This window comes from Ursus arctos, unplaced genomic scaffold (genome assembly GCF_023065955.2).
Source record: "Ursus arctos isolate Adak ecotype North America unplaced genomic scaffold, UrsArc2.0 scaffold_3, whole genome shotgun sequence".
In the NCBI taxonomy this organism is placed as follows: Eukaryota; Metazoa; Chordata; class Mammalia; order Carnivora; family Ursidae; genus Ursus; species Ursus arctos.
Genome location: NW_026622985.1, coordinates 15,719,780 through 15,740,362, shown reverse-complemented (window position 1 = coordinate 15,740,362; position 20,583 = coordinate 15,719,780). Strand labels below are relative to the sequence as shown.

The 20,583-nt window shown below is 45.9% G+C and overlaps 1 protein-coding gene across 1 annotated transcript in view; it reads right to left on the bottom strand.

Moving 5' to 3' along the window:
• Positions 1 to 690: 690 nt before the first annotated feature.
• Positions 691 to 20,583, bottom strand: part of LAMB1 (laminin subunit beta 1) — a 67,179-nt gene continuing 47,286 nt past the window's right edge. Inside the window, 10 exon segments of the mRNA XM_044385678.3 lie at positions 691 to 997; positions 1,161 to 1,320; positions 2,626 to 2,802; positions 5,476 to 5,617; positions 5,840 to 6,047; positions 7,878 to 8,022; positions 8,642 to 8,845; positions 11,478 to 11,719; positions 12,585 to 12,769; positions 15,252 to 15,621. Coding sequence (XP_044241613.1) covers positions 861 to 997; positions 1,161 to 1,320; positions 2,626 to 2,802; positions 5,476 to 5,617; positions 5,840 to 6,047; positions 7,878 to 8,022; positions 8,642 to 8,845; positions 11,478 to 11,719; positions 12,585 to 12,769; positions 15,252 to 15,621 — 1,970 coding nt within the window. The 3' untranslated portion in view covers positions 691 to 860.

Here is a 20,583-nt window from a genome sequence, read left to right as displayed (position 1 = left end):
TGGTCAGGGGTACACAGAAACCGTCTTGCTCTAATAAGAATTTGGAAAAAGGACCACTTAGGGCTTGGCCCCTCCTCCAGCCAGCTCAGCGCTGAAGTTGACATGGGTTTGGCAGTTGGAATACAACTGTTTTCTTTGTCCTGTGGAATCAGTGTTTCGTGATTGGTTTGGCCTCACACAGACTGTAGCAGAGTCTTTAGTTTGTGAAATCTAGTAAAGTTGTAGCATCACTTCGATTGCTTCTGCCAACGGAGCAGGGCCAACGTTCATCAGCTCCGGCTGGACTTCATTTCAGCCTTCCCCTCACCACCTAGAATAAGGCCAGGATTGCTGACACTTAAAAGCCACACTTTCCTGATTTTCTAAAAAATGCTTTTTGTTCTCTTTCCCAGAGCAAGGAGTATTTAGAGGAGTTCTGGAGATTGGAGCGACTGAGCAGCCACTGAAATGGTGATGGGGGCTCAGGCTGTAGCCTTCCCCTCCGCCTGGGCACCCCCCCCCCCCCCCCGGGAGGTGATGTTTGAGAGACAGATGTGGGGAGGATAGCAAACAGGTAATAGCTTGTTTATAGACAAATTAGGGTCCCGTGGAGGCAGTCTGTTTATAAAACCACCTTACATTGAAAATATCCTTGCTTCAAGGGATTCACTAACACGAAGTCAGTAAAATTTAAGAATTATCCCAAATATATATTTATACAAAAGCACTGTACTTTATTTAACTCCGTACAAAATGTGATTAAAAACATTAAATAGGTATAGGTAATGAGTTGTATTTTAAAGATCATGAAGTCAGTTTTTTAAATGAAGCTCTTTTCCTCTGGTCACCTCGGCCCCCTTTGAGCCCTTCCTCCTCCTCCTTTACAAGCAGGTGCTATAAACAGCAACTTTCTGGCTTATATCCTTTAGGAGCGAACGGACTTCTCCTTCCAGTCTTACTAATTCTTGAGCTTTATCTTCTAAATATTTTTGATTGTCCTCATATTTTCTTTCTAAATCTGTGGGACATAAAAAGAAAAGGTCTGAGCAAATTATATTCAGATGATCAGCTTACCCTTTCAGCCCGTAAGGCCTAAGACAACAGATTTGCAACCTTTTAAATAAATGCTGTGCAGGTCTTGATTTTACAATACGTGGTGACAGCGCGAGCCTGAGACCCACCTTTCAGGAGCTGCAGCTTGCTGTTGGCTTGAGCCAGAAGTGCTTTCGCTTCATTTTGTAGCATTTCAGCTTTCCTTCTGGCATCTGCAGATTCTTCGGTTTTTTGAGCAATTAATTTCTCTACCTTCTTATACTTTTCATCAACTTCACTGTCCAGATCCTGCAGTTCCATTTAGACACACAGAGGGGATACATGTAATCACTTGACATTGAGTATCCTTGTGGCAAGCTCGGAAGGGACTCAGGCTTTAAGCTATGGGTGTAAATAATTAAATATTCTGAAACTGTGTTTAAAATGAAAGACATTTTGGAGTGGTGGCAGGTCTCCAGGGCTAAGCCTCCTGTCAGTTAATATTTTTCTCTAGAGACGTTGCAAGACAATTACGTGGCGGTAAAGAAGGTGGTTTGCTGTGATATCAGAAAATCCATTTGAAGAGCTGATAGGACCATCTGGATCGTGACTGGTGTAGGGTGTGTAGAGATTTAAGGGAAGTAAGGAAGGGGGAGATGAGAAATTGGTGAGGGTTTGACAAGGTGGTTGCAGGTGCTTCTTTTGAGAAACGCTGTTCAAACAATAGCCATTGACGGAGGGATTTCAGTGTCAGGAGGTCTTTGCCATTTTTGGAAAAATGCTCTGTAAAAAGACTACTAGGGAGACGTATACTCTCAGAACTGTGAGAAAGTACAAACCATGATAGAAAAAACGGACAGGGTAGTACACTTTTCTTACTGTTTGGTTCTCTTCAGAGGTGGAAGGTGGTCACCCTTCTGTAATGCCTAAAAACTTTAGTCAAGATTTTTCCTTGAGGTTACTGTAAATTTCAGTTTATAACTCCCTACTATTCATTTAACAGTTGGCACATTCCCCTTAAAAGTGTAAAAAGGTTTCTTTGGAGATAAACATTTGCCCACTGAACATGTGTTTTAATCATTACTTGGCTTCCAATGAAAAATTTGGGTTGTATGAGATTTTCTCTGCAAAGTGTAGCACCTTTCAGTAAGAAGCAAGGGGTGGTTAAGTCAGAATGAGTGTAGAAGACATGAGATTTAGCTCCCTGCTAGTGGTTCTGACGGACTCCTTCAGCTTTTTCTACCCTGCTTTTCAAGATTGCTCCAGGGGCCCAGTAATTACCATATGCCATAAAGGCCTTCCTGATCGAATTACCGAAGTAATAAGCTCTGGGTGCTTGTTTTAAGACTTCCGCCCCTAAGTTAATTTTATTTTTCTGTCTCCTTATCCAAGTTCGGATATGAGGGTTTAGGTCAGGCTTCTTGGCCACCTTCATATCCACTCCCACTCTTCTCCATCTGGGTCTCTAACGACTGCTATTTCAAAACAGGTCACTGGGGAGATTTCTGATGAGTAACTGTTGGGTCTGCGTCCCTTCCTGGTTCCAAGGAAGGCAACCAGGAGATGTGTGGCTCCTGTACGAACACAGCTGTGAAATTACAAAGCTGAACCTACCTCTTTAACATCATCTGCGCTCTGCTTCACAGTGTACACCACTTTCTCGATATACTCTGCCTCCCCAGAGTTCTGGGCCGCCTTCCGCTTCAGTTCTTCCATGTTCCTCTCGAGCTCGCTGATGCGCTGGGAGGCGTTGAGCAAGGTCTCCTCAGAAGCAGTGGCTTCAGACTCAATCTACGAGGATAAGGTCAGTCACCCAGCAAGCCCTTAATTTCACAACAAGTGGTAGGGCGTGCTAGGAATACAAGTTCAGAGGAAGAGTAAAAGACGGCTATGCTGGTTTACTCTGGACCCAAAGAAAAAAAATCACTAAAAGGAAAATAAAATTTCAGGAAATCTTCTATAAAGTAAGCAACTTTATTCTTTTCATAATTCTGATGATCTGTCTAGGCTGGCAGTTCATGTAAGCTTCTTACTGAACCAGCCCTTAGACAGCTTGATATGTTGAGAAAGCATGTTAAGGACACCTGCAAGCTTTGGCTAAACAATGGTCACAAATAAGCAGATGTGAGAGGAAGGATTTCCACAGAAATTTCCAAATTCATGTGGGGGGGAAAATAATAACTCCCAAGTCACCTTTCATTTTTCTTGTCAACTCTAAATGTTAAACTCGAGGGGAGGCTATGGGTCTTCAGAAACTACCTGGAAAGTTGAGTGTTACTACAGGCAGACCAGGAACGTTCTTGAAAAGTCACTCTAGGACCGTGAGATGGCATGTCATCTGGAATCCATAAATAGTCTTTTAGGGAAAAAATAGCTGGGTAATTGGAGAGGATCCACATATCTCTTTTCAAAGAATAATCAGTCAACAGTTGATTTTTAAAAGCTAGCTCAGGTAAGCAGTCTGACCCAAGACAGAAGAACCAGTTTCACTGAGCACCTAGTTTTTTGTTGTGTTTTTTTTTTTCTAATTACCTTCAAGGATGGGTCTAGTCCATAGAATTAAGTCTGAAACTAATCAATATAGACATGGCAAAATTTGTTAACCTAAAAGTTTACCCATTAATTTAACATAGAAAAATATTCTTAGGGAGTAGTTGTTATAATTCTTAGAAGATAAGCTTTATAGTTTTATTTATAAATGAGTGAATCGGTTTCGACAAGCTTTCATTAATAGCATAGTCTAGTTTAGAGATTCTTTTTGCTTCTTAACCTAAAACACTTCCTGTCCCCCAGGGTCCCTGAAAACTATCATTATTCACTTGCATTGTTAAGCCAAATATCCCACCTATAATTTGATTAAACCCTGTATTTTCCATTTTGCTTTTCGGAACTTAATTTTTTTTTAATGTTTCTTTATTATGTTAGTCAACATACAGTACATCCCTGCTTTCTGATGCAAAGTTCGATGATTCATTAGTTGCATATAACACTCAGTGCACCATGCAATACGTGCCCTCCTTACTACCCATCACCAGTCTATCCCATTCCCCCACCCCCCTCCCCTCTGAAGCCCTCAGTTTGTTTCTCAGAGTCGGAACTTAAAAAGATTTATTTATTTTAGAGAGCGTGTGTGCCTGCAAAGAGGGGGGAGGGAGAGAGAATGTCAAGCAGAGCATGGAGCCCGGCTCAGAGCTCAGTCTCAACACTGAGAACAGGACCTGACCCAAAACCCAAGAGTTGGAGGCTTAACCAACTGCATCACCCAGGTGCCCCAAAATTTATAAAGTCACCTAAAGTTCATTAAAATGTTAACAGCACACAAAGAAATTTGCAAAACCCTAGAGATAGAAAAAACAGAATAATCAAAGGGCTTAGAACATAGTCTGGTGGAAACATGTAATTTTTCTACACTTGAACAAGAAGGGGCCTTATGTATACTCAAAATTTAAGAAGGGAAAGTGGCCAATGACGATAGAACTGGGGAGGACAGGTTTGTAACAACCAATGGTAGGAAAAGCAGGTTGAAAGACCACCTCCCAGGTTTTAAACATTAGGGGTTGTTGGTCTGGTAAGTGTGACAATGCAGACTAATGGCATCTAATTTCAGAGCATATCCTGAGAAGGTGGGTAGGGATCAGAGGAGTCCATTTTTATAAAACAAATGAACTTCCTAAAATTGGATGGAAAGATTTGCTTGTAGGACTGCTTTTTGAAAAATGAAAATTATATTTTCATTTCTTTTAAGTGATAGGATTTTTAGAATAAAGCATTAAGTGCATGTGAAAAATTCTTCGTGTATGCTTTTACTAGTCAAGAGAATTCTGCATATGATAAGTTTCTGGGACACCTGGCTGGCTCAGTCAGTAGAGCATGTGGCCCTTGATCTCGGGGCTATGAATTCAAGCCCCACACTGGGCTTAGAGTTTACTTTAAATCTTCCATGCATTCTGAACAAAACAGATGGTTCAACTATAAGATCCCTATTAGGTTCATCTAGAACTGGGGACTAAAAGCATTTTGACCTTCATGGCTTTCCAGCAGTTTTAAAAACAGTAAAATTTTGTGAATGCTCACCTCATAAATTTTGAGATACTGGTCTTCACGACGTGGGTTGCTTTTGGGCTGCTTTATAACAGCAGGAGTTTCCTAAAACTAAATTTTGAAATTAATACTATCCTCCGATACTATTCAGTAGTCTATGTGAGTCCTTGAAGGAACAGGAGATAAAAACATACACACTATGAAAGTGAAGGGGGCTGAATGTTCCAGTGCCTTCAGGGTCCTTTTTTCCCTGAAAACATAATGCTTTTAGCCCCCGTGCTAAGAGAGTCATTCGGCTTTAGTGAAATCAGAGCCGTCCTTTCATGCACTGCTGTAGGAGTTTCCACATCACCATCAAACACGCTTACTCTCCAGGTAGAGTCTGTGAGTGTTCTGCCCCCACAGGAAGGATTATACTCTTACCGAAGTTAGCAGGTTCTGGGTTCCTTGGATGTCTTCAACCGCTAGCTTAATGGCTTTCTCGGCGGCGATCTGGGCCTTCTCTGCCTCCTCCAGCGCCTCCTTCACCGTGTCAGCTGTGACTTTGACATCGGTTGCGTTTTTGCTGAGTGAAAGAAGGAGATGATCTATGTAAACATGAAAATTTTTTTTTTTTTTTTTAAAGTTCTGAGAGGAAGCATTTCTTTTAAAGAACAGCCTTCTTGGAATGACCCAGAGAGACTCACGGAGGTCATTCTTAGAAATTTCTGTGGTTAAAGAAAGATTTTTTTACTCCCTGCTGGACACACAGCATAAGCCCCCTAAATGCCCCACCGTCTTCACATACCTGGCTCTTTTAGCTTCTTGCAGCAGCATCTCCGCTCTGGCCACGTCCGCAGCGCTTTGCTGTAGAATAAGCTCGACCTGAGACAGGCTTTCAACTCGTTCCCGAATATCTTCGGTCAGGTTCTGTAACTGCTGCGGGGTGCTGGGCATTTCCATCTTCAGCACTTCGTTAGCCACTGCTTCAATGCTGTCCAGATCCGCACTGTCCTCTGTGGAAAGCAAAGAGGTCCGCATGAAGTGTCACAGTCACGGATGCGTAACTCACTTCGGGGCACACCAGGTGACCCACATTCCGGGGTGACGCCAAGATGTAGGCACTTCCTGTGTAACTATTTATAGTCTGAGTAGTTACATGTGGAAAAAGTAACTACTGGAATTTGCTGTAGACTGGGAAGGTCGAGGAACTGATCAGGTTTTGAAGGATAATAGGATTTGAAAGAAGATGGACATTTCTGGAAGGAGAGACTGTATGGGCCACGCATGTCCTGTGAAAGTCAAGCAGAGCAAATGGTTCAGATTACAGAAGAGTAAAATTTTAGAGCGAGCACTCACATGCAGATGGGGGAAGGGGAGAGAATCTCCAGCAGACTCTGCGTTGTGCGCAGAGCCTGACACGGGGCTCAGTCCCACGACCCTGAGATCATGACCTGAGCCCAAACCAGGACTCGGAGGCTTAACTGACAGCCACCCAGGCGCCCCGAGTAGCACCAACTTTGAAGTGAGGTTGGAAGAACAGCTAGGAGAGTACTGTAAATGCAGAGGTAAAGAGCTGATATTCCTTATATAAATTAACTGGATTCTGCTAGTTACAGGAAGGGAGAAGATCCAGTCAGAGAAGAGAATCTGATAGCATATTATCACAGAAGCCAAGGAATTTCAAATGTCTACTGTGAAAAGTGGTCAGAAAAATGCCCAAGAGGTTAAGCTACGAACATGCCATTGATTTAAGGGTTTTTTTTTTTCTAACTATTAAAAAACGTAAAAATGCACCCCTCAGGGTTTAAGCACAGGAAAATATTTGATCACATGTGGCTGCCACAGGATATTTTGTAAGCTATCCAAAGGAGTACCATTGGCTCCTTTCTTATTGCCCATTTTCCTTGCTAACAGAATACTATTTTGTTCAGGCACCCACCTCTAAGGGAAGGTAAACTTAGAGTTAAATGCTGATTAGTCTGCCAATGATGGCAATCCCATTCCATTTGACATTATGCGTGGGATGGGCTGCTTTTCTGGCTGGTGAGATTTATGGAGATGACTGCTCTAGGCTTCTGGGGAAGATTTCCTTCCTTTAAAAGATATACAACAGGTGGTCTCTTCTTCCATTAGGTATTATTGAGGCTTTGTGGCAAATTTGAAACTTTGGGCAGCCACCTTGTAACCAGGAGGAAGTGGCCTGAGAACAAAGCAGATATCCTTCTACGTGAGCCCCAGAACTTCGTGCTATGTGATACAGTGTGCATCTTTTTTGACTAAGTCTACTTCAGTTAAAAGTTTTGTGTAACCTGAGGCCAAAACCATCCTTTACTGGTAACACTCGGACTGTGACCAGAAACACTTAAGAGCTCGACCACAAACTAGAGATTTTCTTTTTCTCTATAGAACACGAAGCAATAGAGCTAACCAGAAGTATGATGTCCTGCAAATAATAGGATTGCAAAGCTCTGCAGGCAACATCAAAATAAGCCACTACTTTGAGGATCTAATGAGATTACACAGAATGTCATTAGATCCTCAAACAGATTCCGAATTCAGTTCTCTCCACGTGTGCTTGACTTGATTTCCTACTTGGGTGGGTATCCCATCTGTGTCTGCGTAGCATCAGAGGAGACGACTTACACACACACAAGCTTAAGAAATGCCAACATTTCTTAACATGGATTTTTTTTTTTTTTTTTTGAAATGTGACTTTATTCCCAGCCAGAATTGATTTTCTCTAAAGTGTAGCCTTGAATTCTGGTCTCTCAAACAGACTTTTAAACGTTTTTTATATTCAATGAGAGGAAGAAATGTCTGAAAGTCAAAAACCAACTCCTTACGGGTCAGAAAGTTTCTGATTTGCTTGATCAGATTCCTCAGGTCCTCGTTGCTCTTGTCCACTTTTTCTTTGGTAGCGTTGGTTTTCAGCAGGACGTTCTGAGCGTTCAATTTTGCCTCATCTGCCCTCAGTTTTGCTTCAGAGACCTAAATATGAGGAATAAATGACCCAGGGAACGACTCACTCTTTCTACGGCAGACCAGAATACTCTAAATGGCCTACAAAATGATGCTGAAAAGCTATGCATTTGGAACCATGGGTTTTAGAAACAAATGTCTCTCGCTCAGCTGTCCTGTGTTCCTCTGTAGACGGAAGTCCTCCGTCTACAGCTGGCCACACAGTGTTCTCATACAGATCAGGCTGGGGCATAAACATTTTCTCCAGTTGTTTCTAACTCCTCCAGAACATTTGGTGGCCTATGAAATACGATGTTAACATGGTCGCTTTAGAAAAACACTGCGTTGCTCAACATGAATTTTTTTATAGTACAGCTCAATCTGTTATTCATAACCCTGGACGCATGATAAGTAATATAATGATCTCAAATCATTGTCATGAGAAGAGAGCAAATTCTTAAATGTTCTATGAAGAAAACCTCCCCGTGTACTTTCTTTCCCTGACCTCACAAAAGCCGGAACTTTCAGACTTGACATGTCCTTGCCCTGCCCCTTTCATTTCACCCTGGAGAACCGATCTCTCCCTTCCAGATCCTCCAGCCTGTCAGTGAGAGCCAACACCACAGAGCGAGGCTGTGCACTGAATTACCATCTTGGAGAGCTGCTCCACCTCGGCCAGCGCGCTCAGGACGTCTCGGTCGAAGTCCATGGCTTTCTGCCAGGCTCCGTGTGCCACCGTGACCAGGCCCCCGCAGCCAGGTCCCCCACACTTCTTCTCGCCTTCATCCGTTCTGCAGCCAGGGCCGCCGCACTCCGTCTCGGAACACGAGGCCCCTGGGGGCGTCCCGCAGGTCTGCAACGAGGGGGAGCAGGCCCTGGCCTTCAGAGAGGGAGTCTGCCGCTCAGCACAGCTGTGCAGGGCCTGGGTGGCCCCAGAGAGCGTGTAGGTGGTCCTCAGCAGGGGCGCTTGGGAACACAGTGTTCAAGGGGGAGAGAGGAGCCCGGAGCTTAGGAATAAGCTGACCTACTCACTGCCAAGGAAACAGTTTACAACGCTTCACCAGTGCCTTCTGCCCCGATGAACTGGAATGCCATCTGGGCGCTGTGTGGGGTGCAAACATTATCTGCTGCGAGGCTGAAATCTGCCAAGAGGAGAGCCAAAGAATGCTTCCCCTTTATCCTAAAGCATTGGATTAAAAAAAAAAAAAAATAGGTACTGAGAAACTTTTTTAGACCTAGCACCATGGTCAACTGTTCTGGTCCATAGAGTGACCTAGAAGGCTCCTTATCTGGCCTTTTTTTAGACCTTCAGATCTAGTGAGGAAGACAGGCTCACTCTCCATAAAACAGCCAAGAGGAGGTCAGATGCTGTAAGTGGAAAGGAAAGCAGACAAGGGGAGACCATGGAGGGTTGTAGTCATCGGGGAAGGATGAGCTGACTGGTGAAATTTGAGCAGGGGAAGTGGGAGAACATTCCAGATATGAGAGGGAAACAGAAAACAGTAGGAACAAAGGTAGATTTAACTTTTACAAATAAGCAACCCCCGCCCCCCCCCCCCCACAGTTCTCCTTCCCCAGATTCCTCTTCCTTACCTACCAGAAACTTCCAAAGATCAGAGCCTGACCATGGCATACACACGCAAATGGATAAATGATAAGTTTGCTACATGATGGAAAAGGCTGAGCAGGGGGAGAACTGTGCAGCTGTCCCCTCACACTGAACAGAGGCAGTGAAAAGCAGATAGTGCTTCCCCGCAAGGAAGGTACTCTTTTTAAGAAAGAAAAAAGTTTTTCAATACTCAACTCCTTAGACTAATTTTATGATGATTATAATCCCATTATATCTCTAATAGTCTCTCGTGTATCTGGTTTATAGCACATAAAAAGCTTCAGAAAAGAAAGTTTATTCTTTGTGCTCTAGAAGAACATGGACCTTAAGAAAAGCACAAGGCCTCAGGGACGCTTTCTAAAAACAATCTGACAACACACGAGGAGATCTGTTTTGTATCAGCTGACAGGCATGAAAAAAACCAACATGGGTCTAGCTGAGTATACACAAAGAACGGAAGGTCCTTGAAAAACACAAAGGGACAAAAACCTCTCTACTCAAGAAACGTCAGTATGCAACCTGTAAAGGGAGAGGTCAGGAAAACTCCATACATCCAATGAGCAACCAGAAGCTGGCCAAACCCTAGGTTAGCTCACCCAATGGAAAAGCAATCACGGGAAAAGGGCACCCGTTCTTACGGGCCCCACTCCCTCGCTACCCTCTGATCCAAAGCAAACGTCCTTCAGCACGCCCAGCTGCTTTCACTTCAGTGTGTGCATTTTATTTGTGATTACTGGTTTTTATTAGAATTTCTAAGGAAGGAATCAATCCTGGAAGGAAAGAAGATTGAGAGAACTGTCACCTCACGCTGTATATACTGAATTTGTCCCCTAGGAAGCACAGTGGACACACTGCTCTGGGCCTCCATGTTTCTACTCAACCATGACAGGAGATCTACCTGACTTCGATTCCCACTACATGCTATAAAGTGTGATAACACATAACCCTGTAGGCATCGATGACATTTGGCACCGTACAGTAGTGGCGGTCAGTAGTGTTTGCCAACTGCAGAGAAAGCGAACAGGTGGGGCAGGTAAGGAGGCAGGGAGGGAGGGGGCTCTTCACTCAAGACAACATCCTAAGGAAGCCTCAACTGTCCCCCAGCTTCTCTGCATCCATCTGCCTCCTGCTTCTGTTGTCCTCTGTGTTCCTAACGTAAGAACACAAGCCCTAGTCTGTGAACAGTACCCTCCAGATTCTCTCAGTAGGTGTCCTTCCCTGAAAAACAATAAGGAAACGAGGACGAAACAGGCAGAGTGTGGCATTTGCTGGCCTTCTGCCGGGTCTCCATTTCATGGGCTCTGGAGTTACTCTCTAAAAGCTTCTGGGAAATGAATGGAGTTACTCTCTAAAAGCTTCTGGGAAATGAATCTAGTTTCGCGGTTGGTCTCAGGGTTAATCTTCACCAGGTAAAGTTACTGGAACAAAGGAACATTTTGATTTACACCCAGGGAAAAAATTCTTGTGCTCCTTTAATTTTTAACAGTCTCTCCCAGAATGGTTCCCGAATTGCTCCACAGAGAAGGGAGGTCGCACTTCGAATCAGAACTACGTGAAAAAAGAGACGTGCACCCTTGGAAGGGTTCGCATTTGAATAAGAAGTCAGCAATTCAATGTAACAGTCTGGGAAAGTAGTCCTGATTCTTTGTATCACAGAGAAACCTCTGGAAGCTGGTGTGTGGGGCAGGTGCGGGGGTCGGGAAGGCGGATGCTGTTCTGATCTGGCTTGGTGGTGGACACCCATAGGTGGTCCAGAACGGAGGCCAGTTTCACTTCTGTGGGTTCATTTGCAAAGTGAACAGGATTACAGACACAACAGGGTGGTTTTTCTTCCTATTGCATCATAGCCTTGGGGCCAAACCCTCAAAAACCTTACCATTTCGGCAGCCGCTGAAAGGTCTAGACTTTGTAGTTTGCCTGCCAGTTCATCCAGAAGCCTGGCCTGTTCCTCTTGTTTCTCCCTGAACTGGGCTTCTCGATCCATCATCAAGTCTTCTACTCTGTCCCGGGTGAGCGCCGACTGCTCCACGGTGCTGTTGGGATCTGTGGTGGAGGCGTTCACCCTCTCCTCTGCCTCTAGAGACATCTGGAAGTACTTGGTAATGCTATCCAAGGCACCTAGGGCACGAAATGAAATTTCCCGCAGTGAAACCTCTTGTGCTCGGTCTCAGGAATGACGCCCGGATCTGGTGTCTGCTGCCCTCAATTTACTGTATGGTTCTGCTCTAAAATTCAGGGACTAAAATCTTTGTGAAGAAACAGAACTTTCCCCCCTTGAGCAATGGCTATCCTTTGTCCCATTAGCAGCTATCCTGGCTCTGGGGGATGCCAAACATCTGGCCGCAGAATTAACTCAGTCATGCAGATGTTTCTACATACAGGCAATCTTCCAGTTCTTTCTCAATAGCCAACAGAGCCAGGCAGCCTGCAGATTACATATCCAGATATTTTTTTCTCTTTTCCTAGTCATTTAACTATTTAGATCCACTCAAATGGCTAGTATGACATATATAAAACAGCATGGCATATTTTGGCTTTGAGGACCTAGCCAGAAAGATAAAGGATCGTGCGTAGAATAGGATGGTTAGTGGGATCTGACGCTGCAAAAATTCTTTCCTCATCAGGCAACATTCTTGAATATAAAAGAATTTGCTGAAATATCGTGATTTCTGAACTATTTGAAAGAGCCCATTTCCAAGAAACGCCAAGGTGGTTAAACCATCCACTGAAAACAAATCAGGAACCAGATCCCATTCTGCCGCTCGCTCCGGGGAACCTCTGCCGTGTCTTAAGCTCTCCGAGTCCCAGGTCCCACGTTTGTAGGCGTGGACTATAATCCTTATTTGTGCCAGAGACGCGGGGAGAAAAAGCTCTACGATTATTAGAAAGCACTGCGTTTTATTCTGAAAGTGCCGTACTAGGGGGGCAGACAGTGGGTTACATCCATTGTCCGGGACTGCGTATTTGCACAAAAAATGCTCACCCCGAATATCTGAGTTTTTGATGAATTCCAATTGCTCAGCAAGCTCTTTCACTGTGTTGTCCAGGTTTTCTGCTTCTGTCTGCAGAGAATCTAGTTCTCTGGCTGTGCTGTTGCTTTGTGAAGCTGTGTCGGACAATTTCACTTCTACTTGAGCCATCTTTTCTGAAACATCTTTGGTTAATTTCCTGTAAAGAGGAGGAGACATTTGCCAAGTAAAATAAACCAAAGGGGAGTTTTGAAGTCTTGTTTTTATATTTGCTACAAATACCGTGCCCCTTACTCTAATTTTAAACCCATTCCAAACTTTCTATTTCCAAGTCCTGGGTTTTATTCTCTTGATCATTAAGAGACTGTATCAAATCTAACAATTTTTCTTTCTTCAAAGACTTTGAAGAAAAACACAGACGTGCCCATCAGCTGTGTGGTGGTGGAAGAATCCTGAAGGGATTCTGAGCACCTGAGCAAAGGTCCAGGGCATGGAGCTCCGGTTTTGAATGTAACAGTGTTAAGCCCATACAGTCCCACAAACTCAAAAGACATAAGTGACTCCAGTGTAGAATCATGCCTCCCAGCCACCTGCCAAAAAAATGCTCTTATCTGAATCTCAGGGATCACCTTCAAGATGGGACATGCAGAAAGGAAGTCTCACAGCCACCAGGAACCACGGGAGTCACCAACAGGAGTTTTTCATATACTTCCCCGGTGGTGAGGTCCCATCAAAGGACCCTCCTACTTCTACCAACAAGCAACCCTTTTATTTCTCAAAAGAAAGAAGTTAGTATCTACCAGGATGGACTTTGATACACATTCAGCTTTCACAATATTTCATTTGTAATCTAAACCCAACTGCATTTTCTTCTGTATTTCACATCTCCAAAGCTGTATTTTAAGCATCTATTTGTATATTACTTATAAATACTGTGTGTGTGTGTGTGTGTGTGTGTGTGTGTGTGTGTAATCACAGCGAAAGTAATATTTAAGAAGACCTCAGTTCTGGGCTTTACTGGGTCACCTAATTCAATGTCTCCTCAGGGAAATACTAGTCAGTATAAAACACTGGGAAAATGTAGGGGGGGCTGAAAGGCTGGGGACCATTTGAAAAATGCCATGTCAGGCCGAGGTAAAATCACAACCCAACTCAAAAAGTACTTAAAAGGATTTGCATGTTAAATTACATTTTATAAACCCAGCCACTTTTTCCTGAGGCAATCATAAGATAGTTTCTTTTTTCAGTGCCTTCTGTTCACCTGCTGATTCACAGAAGGCTTTCCTTTCTTCTCAGCTCTCCTACAATGCTACGATTTTTAAAGAAATCAAATCTAACACTGTATTTTTTAACAATGCCACTTTGGAGCCTAAGACACCCATCTTTGGATGTTGTGTTGAATAAAGATTAATAAAACCAGTTTCCCTGAGATGATTACTGTCCCTGCGATGAGATGACTAGCGAGGGTAGTAACAGTGCCATTTCAGGAATGTAATCTCTCCTCTGGCAGGCTCTCAAAGGACACCCAGCTTGTTTTGTTCTCCCTTGGGTGCATGAGACCAAGGCCAAAAATCAGGTCTTAAATAGGCTTGTGCTCGAACACAGCCTTCCAGAACTTGTTATTGCTGTGTTAGGAGACTGAGCTGTGCACCGTCTTTTTAATGAGCTAAACTTCCTCATTAAATGCATTATCACCCTGTATCAGATGTTTCCTAACGCTCTGGTCGACCACATGCTCTTGGACACAAAACGTCCGGCTTGGAACCAAGGGACCAGCTACTTGAAATCTAGAAGGTCCAGGAAGGATCTCCCACGAGGTGCCTAAGCGCACGTCAGCTATTCCCTTGCTGCGGCTTACAGTGCTGAAATGAAGAGTCCATCTGGCTTCCTAGAGAGGCTGATTCTGGTCCCATCACATGGAAAATGTGGAAAGGGAATTTCCAGGAGCAGGAGAAATGGTCGAAAAATGATCCCCGGGAAGTTGAGCATCACTCAGAGCTCAGTTCTCTCTGCTTTCACTGGCAAAACAGACCCTATGCAGAGAGGATTACCCAGAGAAGGGCTATGAGGGGAATTTTCCACTGTGGTGAATTTGATATAATCAGAGAATGGAGCACTGCTCTAGCGAGCCAGCGGCAGAGCCGCAGAAAGAACTTGGAAATAGGGGTCTTGCTGTGGGTATGAGTTCCTGGCTAGGAGCAACACACAGTAACAACGACTTGCATTCATCGTGTTCTTGGCAATTACACTATCGTCTCCTAGATCAACCCTTCTGCTGCTCTGTAAGGTAAACGTAAATCCTGCCTTCCCCTCCGTAGGAGGGAAGAGAGACGCAGCCTGAGTCATTCAGATTCTCCGGCCTAGCCACTACCCAAGCCACAATGCGTTTACGGATCCTCGCGCTCGGAAGCCGCCGTCCTTGCCACGCTGCCAGCTCGGAGCACCGTCTGCAAAGAGGCGCGCTGAATGGAACCCGCGCACATTCCACGGTGCAGCCTCCGGAATTTGGTCAAAGTTCACTCGCCCAAATGCCTGGAGTAAAGGCTGCTGGAGAGCCACTGACCCGGCATCTGTGTTCGCGCACAGCGCAAGCCACGCTTTCTGATGGAGGCACCGAGCCTGGCGTCTCTCATCAGGTGGAAACGAGACTGAGCGCGCTCCCTGGCCCAGGGACTACTCACTCTGCTTCCTCAAAGAGATCCCCAATGTTTTTCAGCGGCTCCGCGGCGGGGCTCTGGGCCAGGATGTCTCTGATCTCGTGGACTTTTTTCTCCACCGAGTCCACTGTGTCCCGGTATGGCCCGATCACACCACTGATCTTCAAGGCCTTGGCTTTCTCCAGGAACTTCTGGGTCCGATTGGTCAACTCGGCGATGATCACATCCCAGAGAGCGAAGCACTGGTGGCAGGGAGCGCAGTCGGGGAAGACCCCTGAGTACCCGCGCGTGCACTTGTCGCAGCGTGGACCCTCGACCCCCTCGACGCAGACGCACTGGCCAGTGGACTGGTCACACTGCGGTGTCTCAATGCCCCTGGGGTCACAGTCACAGGCTGGAAGGGAAACAGCACTGGATAATCCACTAGATCACAAACTTCCGCGACAAAGACCGGCATTCAGAAGCCGCAGTCCTGTTTTCCCCAAAGGCTTCGGGAGAGACTGGAGCAGCGTCGTTCCCCAGCACAAGCATTACCTAGACACGTGCTAACCACTTACTAACAGTAATAATTTCTTTAAGGTAACACGTAGCATGCCTGGCATTGTGGAAATGGTTTACACGCGCCGTGTCACTGAACCCTACAGGACAGGTGACTTGCCCCAAGTCTTACAGCCAGGAAATGGCCAGGCCAGGATTCAAGAATGTTCAGCCTGCTGCAGCGTCCAGTCTGTCCTCTTAAGCTCCCGCCCACCTCTGCCTCCCTTTGCTTTGGTCTTCCCCACAGACGCTATCAGGGCAGACAACTCAGGTGACATCCTGACCACACTCACGGACCACTCCTGACACCCCCCGCCCGACCTGGTCACCAGACAGAATGGTGACTACCTGATGAACTGCGATGACCGTGACAAAGAGAACACTCTATGAGAAAGAAGTCGCAGGCATTCTAAGTATCTAGTTTAAAGGCTTTCAATTAGGTAGGGTGTGTGGATATCCACCACCGTGATAGCCAGGCCCAGCGCTAAGAGCACGGGCGCACGGGATGTCAGAAGCGAGAGAAGGGACCGGGAGCCAATCGGCCCCCACTTCTCACTGGTCTGACAGGGCCGGCACCTTAGCCACAACCAACCAGTAGAGGGTAAAATCAGCGTCCTTGGCCAATGGACCTCGGCTCACATTACTTATCACAATGCCTGTGCCATTGAATCTTGCCTTAGAGCCCCAAATCTCAAGAAACTAACTTTTTTTTTTTTAAAGATTTATTTATTTTAGAGGGGAGGGGCAGAGGGAAAGGGAGAATCTCAAGTCACGGGGGTGAATCTCATGACCTTGAGATCCTGATCTGGGCCAAAGTCAAGAGTCGGACGCTTAACCCACTGAGCCACCCAGGCGCCCCGGGATTAACTTGGTATTTCACAGTATTTGTACAGTGTCTGAAAAACAAAAGGCCCATACGAACATCTCTGGCCTTAAATCCTTTCTGGGAAAAGGTGGTGGATACAAAAATATACAAAAAACCCACCTCCCCAAAACAAATATATTATTTCCCTGAGGACTCCAAGGGCAGGAGTCCATCTGACACCATCGCTCCCATTCTCTGTACCGAGCACTGGGTAACCTCCAACTAGCGTTCAACGGTCTTTGCCAACTGAGGTTCTAACTTCATTTTCGGTACAGGCACGCAAGGGACATTTACACACCCCTATAAAACAAAGTCCTCCTCCTAAAAATGCAAGTTCGACTGTGGCAAAACAACACATTCATAGTCTCAGTGTTGGAAAATCTTCCTGGGTCAACAGCCACTCTTGGTCCCTGAAAGACTCACTAATGAAACATCTTCCAGAAGCAGTTTCCCAGAGGGTCCTGAGATTTGCTCACTAGTCTCTACCCTCTAAACCCAGAGAGATGCGTTGGTCGCCCATTCATGGGACCCTCGCCACATCCTGCCTCTTATTACTAGTTTCTCTCTCACTGCCTTTGTTGGCCAACGCCACTGAGCAAGTCTGAGGAGTGCCGCAGTGGGGCTAGAAGGCTCCAGCTGTCCGGCGGCTGCGAATCCTGCCTTCCCCACACCCCAGCTATGCAACTGAGGAAACTGAGTCACCGACCTCACATCTGTAAAATGGGGTAATAATGATACCGACCCCACAGGCTCGCTTTCAAGATATGGAAGAGCTTAATTCCAAAGTGCTTAGAGGAATGTCCAACTCACTGTGAGCACTCAGTGAACATTTTTATTATCCTCACTTTCTGTCATGCAAATGTCTGGTAGCTTCCTGACCAGAGTGTTGCTTGACCACATTTCCATTGGGGAAAAAAAAAGCTGTCACGGCCTCATGTTTATCTTTGTATACTTGCCAATAACATCATGATTTTTTTCAAAGATTTAAACTACAGAATAGTCCAGTATCCAACCTTTGGGTTGAAAACATAGCATTCCCTTAGTGCCTTCGGTTTTCAAAACTAAACTTTTTTTCCCCTTAAGCATATTGTTTCTTTCCAGGCACTGCTGGCATTTTATTTTTCCTGTATTTTGGAGGGACACTCTTACGAGTCAGGGAGCAGCTTGAGCGAGCTGTGAGTAGCGTCAAGGGTGTTCCCTGCACCCTTATTTCTAGGAGATGTTCCCGGAGAGAAGGGTTCCATGATCAGTAAGTTCAGGAAATCCATACAAACCAACCTCAAACAAACCTCAGCACACTGAAGGCTCAGGAGTTCTGCAGGAGAAACCTCGTTTCAGGTCGTTTTTACCCAGCTGTATCCCAAACTCATCTGACCACAGAATCTTTTCCTAGTGGAAGAGTGGGAGACCCCCCCCCCCCCCGAGAAATACCACTGCCTTCATCAGTTTCTGAGGATCAGAAGAACAGGAAGAAATTTGATAATGAAGAATTAACATTGTTTAAATTTAGACGATTTGAACATTTTACCAAACGTTTGGTAAATTCAGACATCTTTCAGACAGCCAGAATTTACACGGGCCATCCAGGTCCTAGAGCCTGTCAAACTTGGGCGTACAGGAGAATCACCTGGAGGGTTCATGAAACACAGGCTGCTCCCCCCCCGATCCTCTCCCCCAGATTCGAATCCCTAGGTCTGGGGTGGGACCTGAGAGTTTGTATTTCTAATGGTTGCCAGGTGCTGCGGACACACCTGTCCTAGCCTTCCTCTTGTATGTTAATGCATGCTTGTAGGGGGGGAAAGTAGGGGAGAGGACAGTGAGAACGGGAGAGGGAAGGAGGGGGCAGGCAGGTAGAGGTGAGAGAACGTGTGTGTATTCATCCTTCAAAGGGTGGAGCCGGAGCAGAGGCAGGACTTTGGAAGCTGACCAACGCCGGCTGGTGCACAACCCTAATGACCTTTGTAAGAAGAGGAATGCGTGACGCCATTTGTAAAGAAATGCTTCGACCCCCGCTGGTCCCAGTGAGCGGAGCCATGCGGGCCTAAGTGGCCCAGGAGACCTGTGCCTACTTTACCCTCTCTCTGAGGCTTGGGACAACGGAGGCAGATGGTGCACGTGCTTTTAGTTTAGAAAAAATTTTCCCCATGGATAATGCAAAGGCACACGTTAATTCAGCCCTAAAGAGGTTCTTACTGAATTCATACTTGGGTCAAGGGATGGGTGCATATATTTTTTAATTTCTCTAATAATTTTTCATTTTCTTGCTCTCATTTTTGCCATAGGCATCTTCGAGGGGGGCGAACATGGGCCCCAAACTGTAGGATTTAAAAGGCAGGTGCACTCCCGTGAAGGCTTTGTCCTTCTCTGGGGATAGGGCTGCAGTCCAGGCCGCACAAGGGCAGGCAGGACTCCGGCTCTGTCCAAAAACCAGGACCACGTTAGCTAAACTGACCAACATCCCTTTCCTCTAACTGAAAAATAAAGAGTCACATTTCACAGATAGCCGGACTGCACTTTTGTCACTGAACACTTCCAGCCCGAACTTTCTCTGGAAGGTCACCAAAGGACTACACTGTATCAGGCTTTCAAACTGCACTGGGGAGACCGCTAAGCTCCCGTGGACATGCGCTTCCGTCTCTGCTGCGCTTTCAGAACTGCTCCTCTCCTGGGGACACCTGGGAGGCGAGCACGGGAAGGCCCACGTGCACCACCTCATACAAGGATCCCCCCCCCCCCAACAGTACTTCCCACTGAAGCAGAAAGGTTGGTTTTCACCTGACAACTGAAAACTTCACGGTCACTGGAATTACGAAGGAGACCCTCCAATCCTAACTCACATTCGCTGGGATCTAAAACTCAGACACAAACTATGCCCACGGTCTCTGACAAGGCCGATGGTTGTTCTCTCTTCAAAGGAAGGGCTAGGGGTCTAAGTGGACCAGCAGCTCAGTCCTGCTTTAAGAAATGGATTCTCTGGCAGAGGATGGAAAACTTTCTCTTGGAAAAAAGAAAGTATTTAGCAAAAGTTGTGGCCTGATCTTTAAGATGAACAAGTCAGGAAGATGAAGGCTAGCGTTTGAAAAATGAGCCCGTAATCATTGGAACGAGCCATTAAGAATTCCACTTTCATCTATAAATACATTCTCAGTTATGTGGTCAGTTTCCTTTGTTTCTACTAAATTTTCTCATCATTTAAAAAGGTGATCTCTAAGAGCTAGGTACATGAAGAATGCACCCAGTTTACAGATATTGAGGCCTAGAAAAAAACACTAGCAAGTCGGGGCGCCTGGGTGGCTCAGTCGTTGGGCATCTGCCTTCGGCTCGGGGCGTGATCCTGGCGTTATGGGATCGAGCCCCACATCGGGCTCCTCTGCTGGGAGCCTGCTTCTTCCTCTCCCACTCCCCCTGCTTGTGTTCCCTCTCTCGCTGGCTGTCTCTATCTCTGTCGAATAAATAAATAAAATCTTAAAAAAAAAAAACAAACACTAGCAAGTCAACCCCAGAAGAGGAAACGTTAGCCTGTGTGCCTCTTATTCAGTAGGTTTAACTTCCTCCTTCCTTTACATCCACCCCTCTCCAACTCCAGGCCCCTCCAGCAACTGAGGAAAGTCCATCCTCCATGGCCTGGCAGTCAAGGCTTTCACAGTCTGGTGAAACCGAATCTCCCCCCAGTGGGTCCCCAGGATGTGGTTTCCTGGGGGCGCCCCGCCCCCCACAGCCTTGCTGCTGCATATTGTCCTTGTTGTCCTCTAGCCAGGACAAGAATTCCTCTCTAAAAACCTGTCATCTGGGGCGCCTGGGTGGCTCAGCTGGTTAAGCATCTGCCTTTGGCTCAGGTCATGATCCAGGGTCCTGGGATCGAGTCCTGCGTCAGGCTCCCCACTCAGAGGGGAGCCTGCTTCACCCTCTGTACCTCCCCCTGCTCGTGCTCCCTCTCAAATAAATAAAATCTTT